The sequence below is a fragment of the Chelonoidis abingdonii genome, chromosome 4, assembly GCF_003597395.2.
Source record: "Chelonoidis abingdonii isolate Lonesome George chromosome 4, CheloAbing_2.0, whole genome shotgun sequence".
NCBI classification, from domain to species: Eukaryota; Metazoa; Chordata; order Testudines; family Testudinidae; genus Chelonoidis; species Chelonoidis abingdonii.
In genome coordinates, this window is record NC_133772.1 from 68126305 (window position 1) to 68143695 (window position 17391).

Consider the following 17391-nt stretch of genomic DNA (forward strand, 5'->3'; position numbering starts at 1 on the left):
AAAGGATAGCTGCCCCAAATCTCTGACAAGCACAAGAACTATGCCGAGGTGACATACACGTCTCTGCTCACATCCTGGGTCAATGCCTTCACTACAATGGAACAGCTAACTCCTACATGTCCTTCTGTGATACTCATCTAGCCTGCAAGGAATCTGGAAGGTATTATAATATCCACCTTCTAGCCCTGCCTAGCCTAAGTGAGTTTTGAAGCCACTAGATTAATTGAGCCTGGAGCAAGAACTCTCCTCTGCGCCAGTCCTCAAAACACCAAGATAATCATATCACCCAATGAATCTGAACTAATGTAATAATTACAAATAAGATTCTAAGCCTTGCAAGGATACCTCAAAGTCCTTAGTAAAACATACTGGATGTAAGTCTCCAAAGACTTAATGAAGTATGCAGACTTCCTAAAGTCCATAGCAAAGCAGCCAGAAAACAAAGTTTTTAAAAGTCTACAGGTGTCAATTTGAAGAAATTCTAGTGCCATTCTAGCATGTAAAACACCATAAATCTAGGATATAATGTAATTTATATCCTGTAATTAGTCAAAAATATATGTAGCTATATTGAGGTACCAGAATTTTTTTCTTGATAACTTTATCAAAACACTAAAGAAATCTCTAACGACTATAAGAACTACCAACTTTAAGCTAGAGTTACATTTTTTGAAATATCAATAACCTTATAGGGGAAAAATACACAGAAGAACATTGTCATTTCAACAACCAAACATTAGAAAGGCAGGAACTGTAAATCCAGTTCAGAATTTGATAGTATAAAAACACCCAGTTAAGTACTCCAGACAACCTTATCTCACTTTTACTAGCATCTTGGGCAGCGGGGAGGATTAGAGCAAGAGTAATTTTTTGTAATAATTGATTTTATTTTATTAAATTTAATATTTGATCTTTTTTTGTTACTTTTAAGTTACTGTGTCTCTGGGGCAGGGAGGTGGTGGGTTTTTTGTTAACCTTTACTCCAACTTAAAGTACTGGTCTGTGTGTGTACACACACACACACACACACACACACCAGTACTTTAATATATATAAAATATATTTACAATACAATATGTGCAGAAGAGTTCAAGTTTAAATGCAAGTTTTGTTCAATAAACATAATATTAGCTAGTTCATATGTTGGATTGTGTTGTAAATGCTATGTGCTATTAGAAGATCAAACTTTTACATAATCCAGCTATTCTATTTAGGAAAGCACCAACTGACTGCAGTGTTAATTTGCAGGAGTGAGGATTGCAGCCTCAAGCCTTTGTTTACTTTCACTCTCCAGTTCCTCAGTTCTCTGTGAGGTGCTTGTCACTCACATCTTATATATCTCAAAATTGCTACCATTTCCACAGCCCATTGAAGTCAGTGGAAATCTTTCCATTGAGTCTACGAAGCTTTGAATCAAGCATAAAGCTTCTGAGTTCCTAGAAGTAGAACTACAGGTAAATATTGATACACTGAGTAGCTTTTATCACAACACAAAAGATGCTTTAACTGATACATGCTTTGGGTTTTATGCAGGTTCAATGGGAGTAGATCACATTGGGTTTTGAGGTTTTGTAAAATCTATTGCCGTATATATTTCCATGTTGATATTTATTACAGGCTATAATGTTCTGTGATGACCTTTATCACAGTATGTGTTTCTGTAGTGTCAACTGCGACAATAAGTATATGTTCAAACTGGTTAAAAGGATATATAGACTTTTGTAGCCAACCTTTAATTCCACAGTGGAAATCACCTCTACAGACTATTATTGTGGCAAATAATTCTTTACAGATGAGCTAAATCTGAAATAGTAAATTTGAATTTGGCTGAAGGTTGGCAATTTCAGATTAAGCTAAGAATTCATGAACTCAAAAAACCCAAATAACTTCTTTGCCTGTATAACTTGTATTAAAGATATACAAGGGTATTTTATCAGCCTAGTTAAGTACCAGACTCCCTTTTTTCAGCCCCAATTTGCATGCACAGAACTTGTCATTAATTACCTGACTTGCCCCCTTCTGAAAATTTACCTCACGGTTGAAGTATGGGTTGAATAAATTCAGAGAAGAGAAAAACAAAATTTGTAAAATGTTGCAGAATTTTATTTGCAGTGAAATGATGTGCCCTGATTCACCCCTATAGTTCATAGTATTGCCAACCCCAAATGTTCGAAAATCATGAGGCAGGCTCACCAATAATCATGAGATTATGTAAAAATAATAGATTTGGTGTTCTTTTTATTTGCCTTCTGCTTTTTGAACCTCTAGGCTGCCCTGGGGTCACATTTTTGAAGCTTTCTCCACTGCCACAAGGGCTAGAAACTTACTTTTTCTTTAAAAACGAAGGCTGAAATCATCACATATTCACTTGACTCCAGGAGCTGGGCTTTAAGGAAAACAATAATTATCATGAGACTCATGACAAAATCGTGAGAATTGGCAACACTGCTTACACATCTGTTTAAAGGCTAGTTACTTTCCAGAAGCTCTTAAACACACTATAGTGATTGAGATGCAGTTCTCACAGGAGAAATATTTAAAACCAAACACCAAGAAAATTCCACATTTTAAAGCTGAGAAAAAAATTGAGACTTCTGAAGTATATCAGGACCACTGCAGGCAGGAAAGGAAAACAAACACACCCAGGAGCTCTGGGCAACTCTTCCTCTTGAAAATAGTTGGAGGGTCAAATCTTCCAGTCCTTAAACAAATAAAACTCCTACTCTCATCAGCGCCTCCAGTCATAGATATTAACATGTGCTCAGTAACTATACACTTAAATATCTGAGCCATCTTATCCAGGGCTACACATTTTATACGCATTGGCTCAAGGACTATGTTTTCTGACATTCTGAACAGTGCTGAGCACATAGATGGTGCCTAGTGAATAATATAAATCCTGACAATAATTGTTGATTTTATGGACTCTATGGATGCAATTTCTGTTCTTTGCTCTGGAATTGGCCTGAATACAGCTGAAACCCTAAGAAATTGATACATAAACATATCTGATATTTATACAACACTTTCTCTCTCCTACCTTTACTCAAACTCAAAAAAAAAATTACAAAACAAAATGGTCTTGAGTTAAAATGTAAAATTTCACAGCAGCTATTACTTTGCAACCCAGCATATGGCAGGACCTGCCACTCCTTGGGGGTTTAGTGATCTCCTCTCATCTGACTCTTGTACTCTCTCTTTCTTCGTCCTTCCTGACCTCTGGGCTGTTTTTCATGGTGTCAGCCATGACATCCTTCCCAACCGCCTTGGGACTGTTTGGTGGAGTCTCAGAGAGCTGCCGTTCTTGGTTGTGCTCCCATCTGTCAGAGTCCTTTTTTTCAGCAGAGAGAGAGGCTGGTTCAGTGGATAGGGAGCTAGCCCTGAGATACCTAGGTTCTACTCCCACCATGGACTTCCTTTATGACCTCAGGCCAGTGCCTTAGGGACATAGTTTCAAGGTTTTTAGGCACCCAAAGATGTAGTTAGGCATCTAGTGGGGTTTACAAAGCACCTAACCTTCTAGGCACTTGTGAAAGTCTCACTAGATGCCTAAATACCTTTGAAAATCTGGCCTCTAGTTTCTCTGTGCCCAGTGCCTCATCTGTACAATGGGGATAACAACACAGCTCTACCTCACAGAGGGGCTGTGAAGATAAACAGGTTAGACATTGTGAGGTGCTCAGATACTATAGTGATTTGGCCACATAAGTACCACAGGTAAAGTGGGAACTTTATCTATGCCACTGCTATCGCTTCCCTTGGTTTTGGCCCCTTCTTTTCACCTATCCTCCTCATAGCTACCTCTTTTCTGAATGTAACTTGGGCTGTATTTCTTCTGAGTCCCCTGTGTTCTGTTTTTAACACTGCCCCTGCCCAAGTCCCTTGCAAAGGGGTTCCTGTTTTATAGGTTCATATAACAACTTCCAGATGCTTAATTTAATTATCAGCTCTTTCTTATCTTAATCACCCTGCCTCTTTTTGTAAACAAAATATGGACTCCCTACCCCAGGGGCACAAGCTGGGAGCAGCATCTCTCCTCTGCAGAACTCACATGTCACACTAAGACTGTGCTGCAGTTAAGAGCTCTGCCTGGGGCCAGGATGTGCACTATGAGCAGAGTTCCTGTACAAAACTGCCCCCACAAAATGGTGGCCTTGCCTTTTAGGTAAAAAATGTAGAGTCACTTGTACCCAACATAGAGGAAAAAATTCTATTGTACAATGGGAAAATGGCATGCAACATCCACTCTGCTGCTAATGCGCAGAATAATTTTATTTTTAACTAAGATGTATTCAAGTCCCTATGGGGCTGAGAAGAGACCATTAGAAAACACATCTTGAGTTTTAATAAGCACTGTAGAAAGCAATTTAAGTAATTATCCAGAAGGGAGCTGGAAAGAACTGAGGGCACAGTCAGGGTAGCAGGAAGTAAGGCTGAGAGGGGAGGAACAACAAAGCGTGGGAAGAGAGAAGGAAGGCGGGGCAGAGAAAGGCAAGAACTGGTTATGTTTCAGATGGGGTACATTGGGAGGGACTAAGAGTGGGATGCAAATGTTTAGACAACCTGTTCCTTTTTCTTTTAGGCACTGACAGTGCATTTCATGGGGTGGAATTTCTGCCAGAAGATTTTGGTGAGGGTCTGAATAAAACTGCAATGAGAGTGAATGAGAAATATTCCTCTCTACCTGCTGAGGAGAAGGGGATTCACATTATCAACATCCGAGCTATTGAAGACATCGGATACATCCAGCGTGAAAGTACAGTGAGTAGAGCAGTTATTAGTACTTATTTTCTGGGGTTTTGTGCCCTGACTCATCGCCTTGGAATCTGAGTGCTTTCATTCTTGGCGACATCACCCCTCTGCAAAAATATATAAAAGTTAAAAATATATGTTTGGGGATTTGGATAGAGTGAGTTCTGCACTATTCCTTGTCAGATGTGAACAGTTACCAGCAACCACAATACAGGCAATTTTAAAGGGTTTGTGTTGACTAATATATAGGAGGAAGGGAGTGAGAGAGATTGAGGGATCCTAATATGAGCTAAATCATATAAAGGGCTCCTTATTCCCAGATTAAACAAACCAGCAAATGAGGCAATGGCAGCTTTTTGAATCTGTGTGGCTGTATTGAAGAGAACCCTTAAATGTCTAAAAATATGCACCCAAAAGCTACAAATCTACATCTACTTGCATTGATAATGTTACACCAATAACCTGCAGTAGAGATTCCCTGTTGTCTGAATGGATTTTCACTGTCATTTGTTATGCCTTCATTAAATTTTTTAAGTAAAATGATTGTACCTTAAATACCCCTGGAGTAACTTCTAAATGTTGTAATGTAGATGCCCGGGTGGTTAGGAATCAGTAATCTCAAATACATGTATAAGGTCAATATATATATAGGTGTGTTGATACCACTGCTATCCCGTTGATCAATGTTGTCTCATTGTTTTCTTGAAATCCCTTGTCTGTATCCATCTGTTGTCTCTTGTCTTATACTCTTGTCTTTATGGCAGGATCTGTCCTTTTTATTTTTTTTTTCCGCTCCTGTTTGTACAGCATGTACCACAGTGGGGTCCTGGCCCATGTTTAGGGTTCCTAGGCACTATGGTTATACAAATTAATAATATAGATGAGGGAATAGAGGTTGAGAAGGGCCAAAACACAAATGTTAAATGATCAAGGCAAATGTAGTAGAAACAGAATATTATCTTCCACAATGGAGAAAGAATACTTAATTGGAATTGACTTGGGAGTGAAGAATACCACATGAGCAGCCTCTTAAGTGTGGGGATTTAAAACTAAAATGTCTTTTTAGTGGTTTTACCTTTTAGATTGAGCAGTTTGATCCTCATTTGGTGTAAATCAACATAGCTCTGCTTATTTCAATATAGCTACACTGATTTACATCAAATGAGGATATGACCTACCAATATCTTCTCAACCTTAACTCCAGGTTAATGTGGTTATTGGTTTGGGAATTTCCTTAGCATTATAGCAAGAAATTCCTGATATGCTTGCCAGGTGGAACTGTGTATCCTCCCCCAAGTACATAAATGATATTATATTATAGATTACAGGAGTGTAGCTGCTAATTTAATAGAATGGCACCAATATTTCTTCCAAGTTGTACTTGCAAGCTTCTTAAAATCTTTCCACCTTGCCAGTTCAGATGTAGACTTCATGATATCCTCATACTTTACTAATTTTATTGAGGCCAAGTCTATGGACTTCTTAAAGTCCTTAACCGATCAGGTTTTACCACAGTTTAAGTAGGACTCTGGGATGGGGTGGGGCAGGAGGAGTGGGGGAAGGAGAGGGGGTACAGAGCTGAGAATCTCAATGTGTGTGATATATTAACCCAGATTTGGGTTTGAGCTGTGGGGTGGGAGGTGTTTATCTCTGTGTTTCCCTGTCCCAATGATTTTAACAATTTCTAAGTTTAATTTGATTCTGTGCTGGGCTTAGAAAATGAAATGAGCCCATGAGCTGCTTAAATACTTGGCTGAATCCTTTCAGGGCTTATAGTCTCCACAGAAGATCATGGGGGAATGAAAGCTGTACAAATGTGAGTCCATTTGGGACCGAGAGAGGAGGGAGCCATATTTTTTTTTGTACCCTAGAGCATTGGCACATTTCCCTGCTTTTTTAGATCCTCAGTACAGTTCCCATTCTGTTTCTGAATCTTGGTGCTGTTCCCATGCTTTTTTGGAGCATTGGTGCAGTTCTTAAACCTTAGCAAATCACTAGTGAATGACTCCAGAATTAAACCATCTGTACTGTCCAATCCAAACATATGCACTAGAGCTCACCAAACACTCTGGAATAAAACACATTTTAAGTAAGTTGACCATGCTGCTTGGGGGAAATAACATGACAAAAACTATTACAACATTCCTTTTCACCCCCCCCCCAAAAAAAGTGAACAACATCTGTTTTTACTAAGGTGAAAATTTCCATTAGAATCATTAGAGAGAGAGGGCAGGGGAGGGAGGGAGTTTGCAAAGGAAGAGCTTAATTGAAAGAAGTGCTACTGGTCCTCATCATCCACTGAGCCAGATTCTTTAATACAGTTTGTCCCCTTTCTGCTGGCTAAAAGAGATCAGAAAGCAAATAAATCTTCTATGCCATCCTTTGCCACCTCTATTACAAAGGATGTTCTGGGGGCAGGGAAGGTGTGGCCACAGTGCACTGCACTCTGATGATCTCTAGATGATAGGTGGCCCATTGAGTGTGGGCCATAAACAACTGGCACACTTGTTCTAATCTGATGGAACCATCTGCTTGATTTAATGCAGAACTGGCTACAGAACCTGGGAGCTGAAAAATGGCTGCTTTGTGACTTCCACAGTCTAGCCCATTTATTTCAATAAGAATTGAAGACAATCGGCACTTTTCAGAATTGGCCCACTGATAGTTACTGAGCACCCCAGAAAGTCCCATTCACTTTGTGGGAATAGTAGGTGCTCATAGGATCAGGCCCTAATTTTTTTACCTTTTAGACCAGACTGCATTTTATTGAGGAATTCATTTGACCCCAGTTTTCAAATTAAATGAGACGTGATCATGATGGAACCCTCAGAGTTCCCAGGCCTTTCGAGAGTGGCTGTTGCACTTAAGAGGTTTAACTGCATGAAGACTGAAGTATTTTGTATCCCAGAATATTTTTCTGTCACAAAATCTGCACATTTTTTAATTGCCCCCTGCAAACTGAATGTCATTCTTGAAGGGGATGCTGAGGAGAGGAGCGATCCCATCTGGGCTCTTCCCCCATCAACAACTGAACAATTAGTAAATTATGCCTTGTTACCATTAGCTATGTTGTTATTATGCTCGTAAACTAAGAGAGACTTTTGCTTGGTCGCCTCAGCCTGGTTCTCTATTTAAAGTGTTTATCGGCTCCCTTCCAACTCGGGCAGGTTGGGAATTGCTGGCCAAAGTCAGAATATTGCCTGAGTGTAAATTGCACAATGACTTCAGAATTTGGCCTAATAATAGGCAAAAATCTTGGGCCCAGATTGTCTCCTGAAGGCACTGGCTTACATTAGAGGAAGTATGGAACTGCCCTATCCCAGAAGGAGTTCTAAGTCAGCAGGTTCCTGCAGGTTTGAAGGACAGTAGGTTGATAGTGCAGAAAGAGAGAGAGGATGAAGCCTCTTTAAATCAGCCTACCCATTCCAATAAAAACTGACTTTTTAGCAGAATTTACATATTTTTCGTGCATCCTGAAGGATTTTGTTTTAATCTGGTCCTAAGAACTTAATATTGAGTTTATTGTAGGCTGTAATCAATTGCACTCTGAATGTTATGAGCAGGGTCAAACCTTGTAATACTTTGAATTAAAACCTCACCAATAGGTATGACCAGATCCTTCAATTAACATAACTGTAAAGATAAGCCCCTCACCTAAGACAAAAGGAATACGTGAACCCACCTAGGAGCTTTTGCTGAGTGTGTTGTAGGTCCAATGTGAGTGGAAGGAAGGAGAGAAGGCTGAACAGACAGAAACAGGGAGAGACAGAAGCCTGGTCTACACTTAAAGTTAGGTCAACATAGTGGAGTGCTGTAAGGTATCCTGACCTAATCCGTGGTGTAGACACAGCTAGGTCAGTGGAAGAATGCTTCCATTGACTTAGCTACGGTGATTCAGGGCAGGGGAGTTTCTACAGAAACAGAGATACCCCTTCCCATCATTGTTGACTCCACTACACTACAGCAGAATAGTGGCACAGCAATGGTGATGTAGCTATGCAACTGTAGCATCTATAATGTAGAAACGGCCTAACAGAGAGAGAGAGCCAAAAGGAGCAGCTGAAAGTAGGGTATCTGACCCTGGAAGAACCTGGATGGGGTTTTTCAGTCAGGGATGCAGGCTGAAAAGAGTGTTTTTGGTGTTTGTTGAGCAAAAGAAACTGTTTCCTGGTCTTTGATTCCTTTTGCATTTAGAGACACAGGACTATGTACGTTTTTTGTAAATAAACAAAACTGCATCAAAGAAATATCTGTTACCAATTTCTGCTCCCAACAGGGACATCCCAGGGCCCCAAACTTTGACTAGGCACTTGCATCAAAACTGCTAACAATATGTAGCTCTCTTCATTTGAGGATGGCCTCTTTGTGAACACAATTGTGTTCCCCCAAATGCTTGCATTCACTGTCTTATGTACCAAACAAACTGCAGATGCACATATTGCAGTTGGACATTGATGGCCAATTGCTTTCATTTGCACCAGCAATTTATTACAGAGGGAAGTATTTCTTGCCTTAAAATTCTGCCTGCTAAATTAAAAGCCATAAAATGTACAAGGGCCCCTGAACCTTTGTAGTGTCACTGCTGCCATTAGTATTTACTATGAAAACAAGTAAAATCTATTGGCCAATTTCTCCCCTTGTAGCTATGTGTCCACATCCAAAGGCAGAATTTGGCATCGTGTGAGAAATACAGTGTATGAGAAAGGCGTATAAATAGTGTTATGTATTAATATTTTATTAATATTAATTTTTGTATTTACCCTGTTGAGTCTGGAATTAATAAAAAAATGATTGATTTAGGGTTCTACTGGAGTTGGAGTTTCAAAAATGCAGTTTCTGGTATCTCATAACACCAGTGTAAATAGGTTTTAATTTGCAGTGAATTATTCCAGTCTGGCGTACATCTCTTTTGTTACCATCAAATTGCAAAGAGACATGGACGGTACATGAGAAAAAAATCAAACTAAGCAAGGACTGAACTTGGTTCCCTGTCTACTATCCACTTGCATTTTTGGCTCAGCTACATAGCCAGCTGGCTCCTGTTAGTCTCTCTGTAAGCTGATCTCTTTCCTCAGATGATGCAAACTTGCAGCCATAGATAAGAGAAGTGAGAAATGTTTGCACATGAAATTAATCTGTTTATCAGAATTAAAACATAGATGTCTTTGGTGAAGGACAGATGATCTTACTGGTGATTAGCCTACAAAGGGAGAAAATCAAACCCACCAAGTAGCTCACTTATGAACTAGACATCTGGTAATTAGATTAAATCCCAGTCATTTTATCTATTTATTTCTGACCAATAAAACTCCAACTCCAAATCAAGAGAATTGCAGGTGTTAACTTGCAAAATCTTTGACTAAGTGGCACAGGAGGCAGTCCTCAAACTCTCATGTATTTGAAAATAAGATGTTCTCTGCTCTGTACAAGGAGAAATAATGTGAATGTGGTTTCTTTTAATATTTGTGTGTTTGGTGTCCTTGTCTCTAAGAGAACTAATTACTCTTCTTCCCTCTCCCATTGTTCACAGTTATTAAATTCTCTGTGTCAGGATCCAGATGCCAACTGCAAACATGGACTCTATTTTAGAGATGGCAAGAGGAAAGTGGACTACATCTTGGTTTACCATTACAAGAAATCCTCAGTCAGTAAGACGCTCACTAGACGAATTTATCACAATGACTCAAATGCCCGAAGCGTCAAACAGGATCATCAGCTTCCTGGGAAGGCTGGGCACCTTGACGTGGGAGAAAGTGAGACTCACATGGACTATCATGAAGATGATAAGAGATTCCGCAGAGAGGAGTATGAAGGCAACCTCATGGAGGCTGGTCTGGAATTGGAAAGAGATGAAGATGTAAATAAACTTTTGAACTCTTTTACCTTAATAAGATAAGTAAGGGCCAAATACTGAGAAATATCAAGCAGTTCCTGAGAACTTGAAACCCCTGTTGACTCTTGTGGGAGTTACAGATGCTCATGGCCTCCCAGTATTGACTTTTATTTTTTGTAGCACCCTCAATTCCCTTTCATACGAGTCATCCTAGCAACTAGGTTGTCAGCCCCTAGTGTAGTTGATCTCCCAGTATATAAGAGACAGTTTCTGAAGTGAAGGTTTTTTAATTTTTTTTAAATTCATATTTTAATTTCTCAAGAAAAAAACGTGATGCAGGCTTCTCATGACATTTTCATCCTCCAGGAATTGAAGTACTCTGAGCAATTAGCGAAGAAAAAACTGGAGCACTTCTAGAACTGTCTTATCTGATATGAATATGCAACTTACTATACTTCTAGACAGGGCCGTCTGGGGGGGGGGCAAGTGGGGCAATTTGCCCCAGGCCCTGCAGGAGCCCCCATGAAAATATAGTATTCTATAGTATTGCAACTTTTTTAATGGAAGGGGCCCCCGAAATTGTTTTGCCCCAGGCCCCCTGAATCTTCTGGATTGCTTCTAGATCTTAACTGCCTGAAGTCTGCACTAAATTCAGATGGGTATCAACAGCCCCAAAGAGCCTGATATGTCGCTGAGATCAGTAATGAATAAACCCTAGTAGTTGTGAGAAGAGTACACATTACCTCAATTTTTGTCTTAGCATAATAGGATATAACTTTTGCTTCTTCATAAATGTAATATAATACAAACTGATAGCACATTTTGAAACCACTGGGAAAATGTTACTCTATATGCTCAGTAGTAATATTTAAATTCTCTCAGCTATTCATATTATATATAATGTTCATAGCATCAATCAACTTCATGGCCTAAACAAACAAATATACTGTGAACACATTCAGGACAGTAGCATATATAGCCTCTCATGGTGTGGAGGGGCTGAAATGAATGGAATCCCCTTGGCTGTTCACACACTCTCCTCTCACTTAGTCCACACAAGGCCCTCCATGCAGACGCTACAGGTTTCTGTGGGTGGGGGTGGGAGGATAACCAGACAGTGGCATGGAGAAGTCTTTATGTAGCATTGTCCCAAGACAAACCAGTTGAGAAATTCCCATGGAAATGAGTTCTGACCCTATTAATATTAAGCACCACCCCCTAGGACCTGTCTCTTATTGTCTATAACACGCCTCCCCTCTCACCCCTGAGAGATAGTGTGGGGTGATAAGGAACAAGGTGGCAGGGAGGCATGGTTCCTGAGGGAGTCCTACTGCTGGGGAAAGAGAGAAGCCAAGGGAGTACCATAGAAGAGCCAGCCATCAGTGAATGTCCTGGACATCTTTGCAAATGGCCAGATCAGACATGTGTGAGTTTTCTCCGCAGATCTCAGGATATCCATATATTTTGGAGAGCCCTTTCTCCTATCCAAGGCCTGCAAAACCTGCCTTCTCTCCCTCAGGAACTCAGTATTTCCCTCCAATTGTACCCCTCTTATGGGTTTGTCCTGGCCATAGCTTTCTCCTCCCTGTTGGAGAGGAACTGAGGACAAAAGTGGAGTGGAGGAGGAGAGAAGGTATAGAAGAGGTGACCAGTGTCAATCCTTACAGTATTTAATACATCTCAGAGTTGGGCTTCTGAACATCATGGGCTTTTAAAACAGCAAATACATTAATATAGACATTGGGGTGGAAATTGTCATGGAATTGCTAAAAGTGATCTTTAACTGATCTACATGGTACTCTTCATAATTAGCCTCCTTGTTAAAATATGTAGAATTTTTAAAAAATCTGTATTTTAAGAGACTTTTTGAAAGTCCTTAAGATGGACCCACATCAAACCCTGAGATAGGAACACCCCTGAACCTTTTGGACTTTTCAAAATCGAGATGTGAATTTGACCTAACCCTTAGATTGAACAACTTTCTGTTGCTGTGTTTAAAATATTGACCTAGATCTGAAGTTTCTCATTTTAGGACCATCTCTTGAAAGTTCATGTTATGGTGTATCCTTGGTTACAACAGAAGTCACTGACACGTTAATATTACAGCTAAAACTGAGCGTGAAAAAAAACTCCAGCTTCAAACACCCTTTGAACTTTGGTCAATATCCAAACTGCATCTAAATTCTGTGGATTGGGCCCACTTGTAATTCCAATCTGTTTGAAAAAGAGCTATTTACACTGAAATTGTCACATTTCAGTTTAGCCTCCAAAGGAATGAAATCTGTTCATGGGGGCCTTGTAAATGGTCTAGATTAAGTGCTAGATTAAGTGCAGATTTCAGATCTTATTTCATCTTTCCACTATAATTAGAGATCAGTGATGCTGTATATAACTCCTTTCACCTGCACAGCAGAAACAATGTGTTCTATTAAAAGACTGTTTGACTATGTAAAATGATTGAGGGTGTATGTGATCTGCTGCCAGTGTGATTAGCAAAGATAGCCATGGTCAGATTCATTTCAAAGGAAGCGACTATGTTTTAATTAACTGATCCAGTCAATATGCCTGAGGTTGCAGAGGGAGAAGGTAAACATTTTGTAAGTTTTATTTACAAGATTTAAGAGCTGAGTCTTAAATCTGTGATCTGCTCATTAAAAAATCCTCAATATATCCATTAAACATTCATGAATGTATGGATAGGACAAACTCTGGAAAAGTAAAATGAGTTTCCATTTCAGGTTCTATATTCCCAAATATAAGTAACAAGAGCCTTCCATCTAATTTGCCAACTACCATAGTAGATTGGCAATTTCCTTGTGCCAAGTCATGCAGATTAAAATAGTTTACACGGCAGGGTGTCCCCACCTCTGACATGTAATACTGCTTTAAATAATGTTGAAGGTCTTTGAGTTCAAACTAGGACATCATGCATACCCATCCCGAGGTACACTGTCCTCTCAATACAAGATATCAAAACAGAAAAGAAATGTACAGAGATGAGAGCCACAGGGATCTACCTCAACTTTCATGTCCAAAGCTTGAGTGTAAGGCAAAAGGCTTGCAGCTACTTGCTTGAGTCTGAAAGGCGTTATTGAGAGAGCCATGAAGTCACACTGCAGATCTTTAATACTAGTAAAAGTGAACATTTGTTAAAAGGAAGACCTATATTAAGTTGTTTAAATTTTCTTCTGTGAAGTTAACTCATAAATGTTTTTGAAGCTATGACACATTGGAGGATGGCAACTATTTATGTCCCCTGAATAATGTATTTCCAGAAAGCTGGTGCAGAGTATTGCAAGCTGAAAACAAGCTTTTATACTTGCATAAGCAAGTACAGCAGCGAGAATGGAAAGATAAAGCCAGAAAGAATGAAGTCTTTTGCTGTTTAAAGCTATACCTCAGTTTAAACGGAATAGCCTGTTGATCTGATCAGTGATAAGAACCATTCACTTTAATGCTTTGAAATGGTGAGGGGAGAAAACTACTATCACAATATAATTTATATTTAAATACATGTGCATCTGACAAGGGCCTGAAGGATCATGGGTGGCTGTAGGTGTTGGAAAATCTCTAACGCACATGGCTGAGGATGACAAGAACAGGAATCGGACAAGGCACTCTACTTTTGCTGGTTGCACACCTTCCTAAGGTTCCCCTTTTCAGTGGCATGATGGCATCTAGACAATATATTTGGGGGGAAGGAGGAGGAAGATGTTTTTTTCCTCATGCATATTTGGAGTTTCCAGCACTTCCACTGCACACGGGAACAAAAGGCCCAATGCTGTTATCTGTCATCTTTGTGAGTATATATACTTTTGAAAGCATGGAATCACCCCAGGTTCTTCCTTACTTTCAGTGTTACAAGAGAGATGGTCATGCTTTTGAAGATTCCTGTTCTTCAAATACCTGTACTACTGGCCTTAAAATTCTCAGCAGACTTAGTTGCCTTTGCACATAGATAACACAGCTGTTCATGTGAAAGCTCCTCCATTTATGTGCAGGCCAGAGATGAGGCAAGTAGGTACTTCAATAAGGAAGTCAAATCTTCTCCGCAGCTTTTAGGTCACACAATACAAAAATATCTGAAAACCCAAATATTACTTGTAAACTTGGCTGCCAAAGGAAGGCAGAAAATAGATGGGAGCAATTCCCGTGGTCTGTATGTGTTAATGAGCTCCATGGCTTCCTCTTAACGCTAAGTGCTGATTTTGAAGCTTAGCAATGTGCCTCAAATCAAATGTCACCAGTCTGCTCTTGTGAAATGCATTGGCATGTCGTGTCTGTTCCACTTTGCAATTACATACTGCACTCAGTACATGCAGCTCAGAAGCTGCAAGCATGAACTTTCTCAGCAGCTGAGTCACTACTGGGGGTAGTAAGGAACAAGCCCCTGAGAGCAAATTTGTTTGTTAAAAATAAGTTGTATAATAGAAAAGATGAATGAACCCCAACTCTGCATGATTGAGCAGGGACAGCCAACCCCATCCCTGTATGCTAGCATTTGGAGGGTGGGGGTCAGGATTGTTATAGGAACCATTACACCAACTCTCTGCCTCTTCACATAGTCAGCTATGCTGGCTTTAGGACAGCTACATGTCAGCCATGCAGTACAAAGTGGCCCTAATGCAGGGAAGAATCTGGACCAATATATGAAGAAATTGGATATTTTCCTATAAATCTTTCTGTAGTATTAATATAAAAGTTTACCATTTAAGCTCAGATGTATACAACAACTCTGCAAATGAAGCATTTTTGCCTCTTTCTTACAAGAAGACTGTCATTCTGATCCTTAGAGGTTCTGAGCATATGCTGTGAGACGCCGCTGACTATCCTCAACTCCATTTACATCAGTCCATTTAACACCTTGCACAAGATGCTCAGACCTCATAGGATCAGGCCCTTTTGGGTATGTCTACAACCCCGCCACCTCGCCATGTCCTAGAATCCAGTCCAGCCCTGCTATGAGCCCAAACACGTACATCACAGTTAAAGTCCCTTAGCCTGTGAGCCCTGAAAGCCAAGTGAGCTGGCATGAGGCAGCTGTGTATTTTTAATTGCAGTGTAGACATACTCTTGTCTGATTCAAATGTGAGTGACTGGGTTTATTTTCCTTGTCCTTAGCAAATACCTTTTATTTTCCAAACAACTCTTATTTTCTCACTTTAAAATAAGATAATTATTTTACCTTGGGATAATTATTTTGTTGGAGGACAATGGTGTTTCTTGTTTGTGGTTTGAGCACCTTGTGGACAGTAAATCAGATGATTTATTCAATGATAATATTGTTGGTATTTAGAAGCAGTTGTTTCCCAGTTTTGTTTTAAACAGATGAGATTTATAATATTGTCTGTTGTGGACTACTTGATTCCTCCATGTGTATGAAACTGAAAGAAAAATAGCATCATATTTTATTTCATCTGAATTGTTGTCTGTCTCCTCCTTTTTTAGACTAAAATACATGGGGTTGGATTTGTAAAAATACATGCACCTTGGAATGTTTTGTGCCGGGAGGCAGAATTTCTGAAACTCAAGATGCCCACAAAAAAGGTTTGTGATCATTTTCTTTTTCTCCAAGAGTCATACCTCCACATACACACAGAATGTACACTCAACACTTATGTAGGGCTTTTCATCCTCACAGCACTTTACAAGCATTAACTAATCCTCACAACAACTTTGCGAGGGAGATAAGTATTCCTATTTGCCTTTTACACATAAGGAAATTGAGGAGGAATGCCTAATTAACTTGCCTAATGCTACAGAAAGAATCCTGTTCATAACTGGGAACAGAAATCAAGAGTTCCTAGTTCCTGGTCTTATTCTTCACATGATACAAATGAGTTTGTACAGTATCTCATACCTTCAGCATATTTTGAAATGGTAGATTGCAGCTGATAATGGACTCTTAAATATACACTATGTGGAATATTTATTTTTTCTTACTCCAGCAAAGCCCCAATCCTGAACACACATGTGGGAGTAGCATTTTGCATGCAAATAATTCCGTTGAGCTCAGAGACTACTTGTGTGCATAAAGTTAATCATGCATGTAAGTGTTTGCAGGATCTGGAACTAAATTAGCTTAGAATAAATTACTCTTTGGAATATTTGAAGTATCATTATAAAAGTGATAGTGTATTTTCTCCAGAGACCAAAATTTAAATAATCTTTGATATGAAGCTGTACTATTCAGTGAACATAATTTAGAGGTGGATTAATATTTAATGATATCTCAAGTGCCAGTTCCAGACACTGCAGAGAAAGAAGTCTCTAATGGAACAAGAGACAGCCTCAAAACCCAAAGTAATTTATTGCAAGTAAAACTAAATTTAAACTTTTGGTTTAAATATTGTATTAGTGGCATCCTAGCCCACTTATCGCTTTATTTACTTTAATTATGTTTCCTCTTTTGTTAAGGCCATTAAGCTCCTTGGAGCAATAGTATCAAATAGGAAAGAGCATTTTTGTCAAGAGAGTAAGTGAGAGGTTTCTAAGCTTTCAGGCCATAGTCTAATTATTGCCTGTACCTAGCAGAAATGAGGAATGAATTTTCACTTGGCTGCACCTAGAAATGAGCTCAAACCAAACCCCTTCATCTAGACACGTCAGGTAGTTTGTATCTGGCTTTAGAGCAGAACTTTGTGGCTCAGACTGTGCAGTTTATTCTTTTTTTTTAAATCTTCTAAGACAATTCCTGTATAACTTTGGCACTTGTTTGGTACGATAGGCCCAAATTGCCCTTACTGCACTGGTGAAAAGTAGATCCACTTTGGTTCCATTACATGAAAGCTGCAGGATGCTAAAAG

The 17391-nt window shown here is 39.5% G+C and overlaps 1 protein-coding gene across 1 annotated transcript in view; it reads left to right on the forward strand.

The window, feature by feature from the left end:
* ANO1 (anoctamin 1) overlaps positions 1-17391 on the forward strand; it is a 129247-nt gene that overhangs the window by 40456 nt on the left and 71400 nt on the right. Inside the window, exons 3-5 of the mRNA XM_075065240.1 lie at positions 4583-4761; positions 10283-10609; positions 16034-16132. Of these exons, the coding sequence (XP_074921341.1) occupies positions 4583-4761; positions 10283-10609; positions 16034-16132 (605 nt within the window). The remainder of the gene's footprint in view (positions 1-4582; positions 4762-10282; positions 10610-16033; positions 16133-17391) is intronic.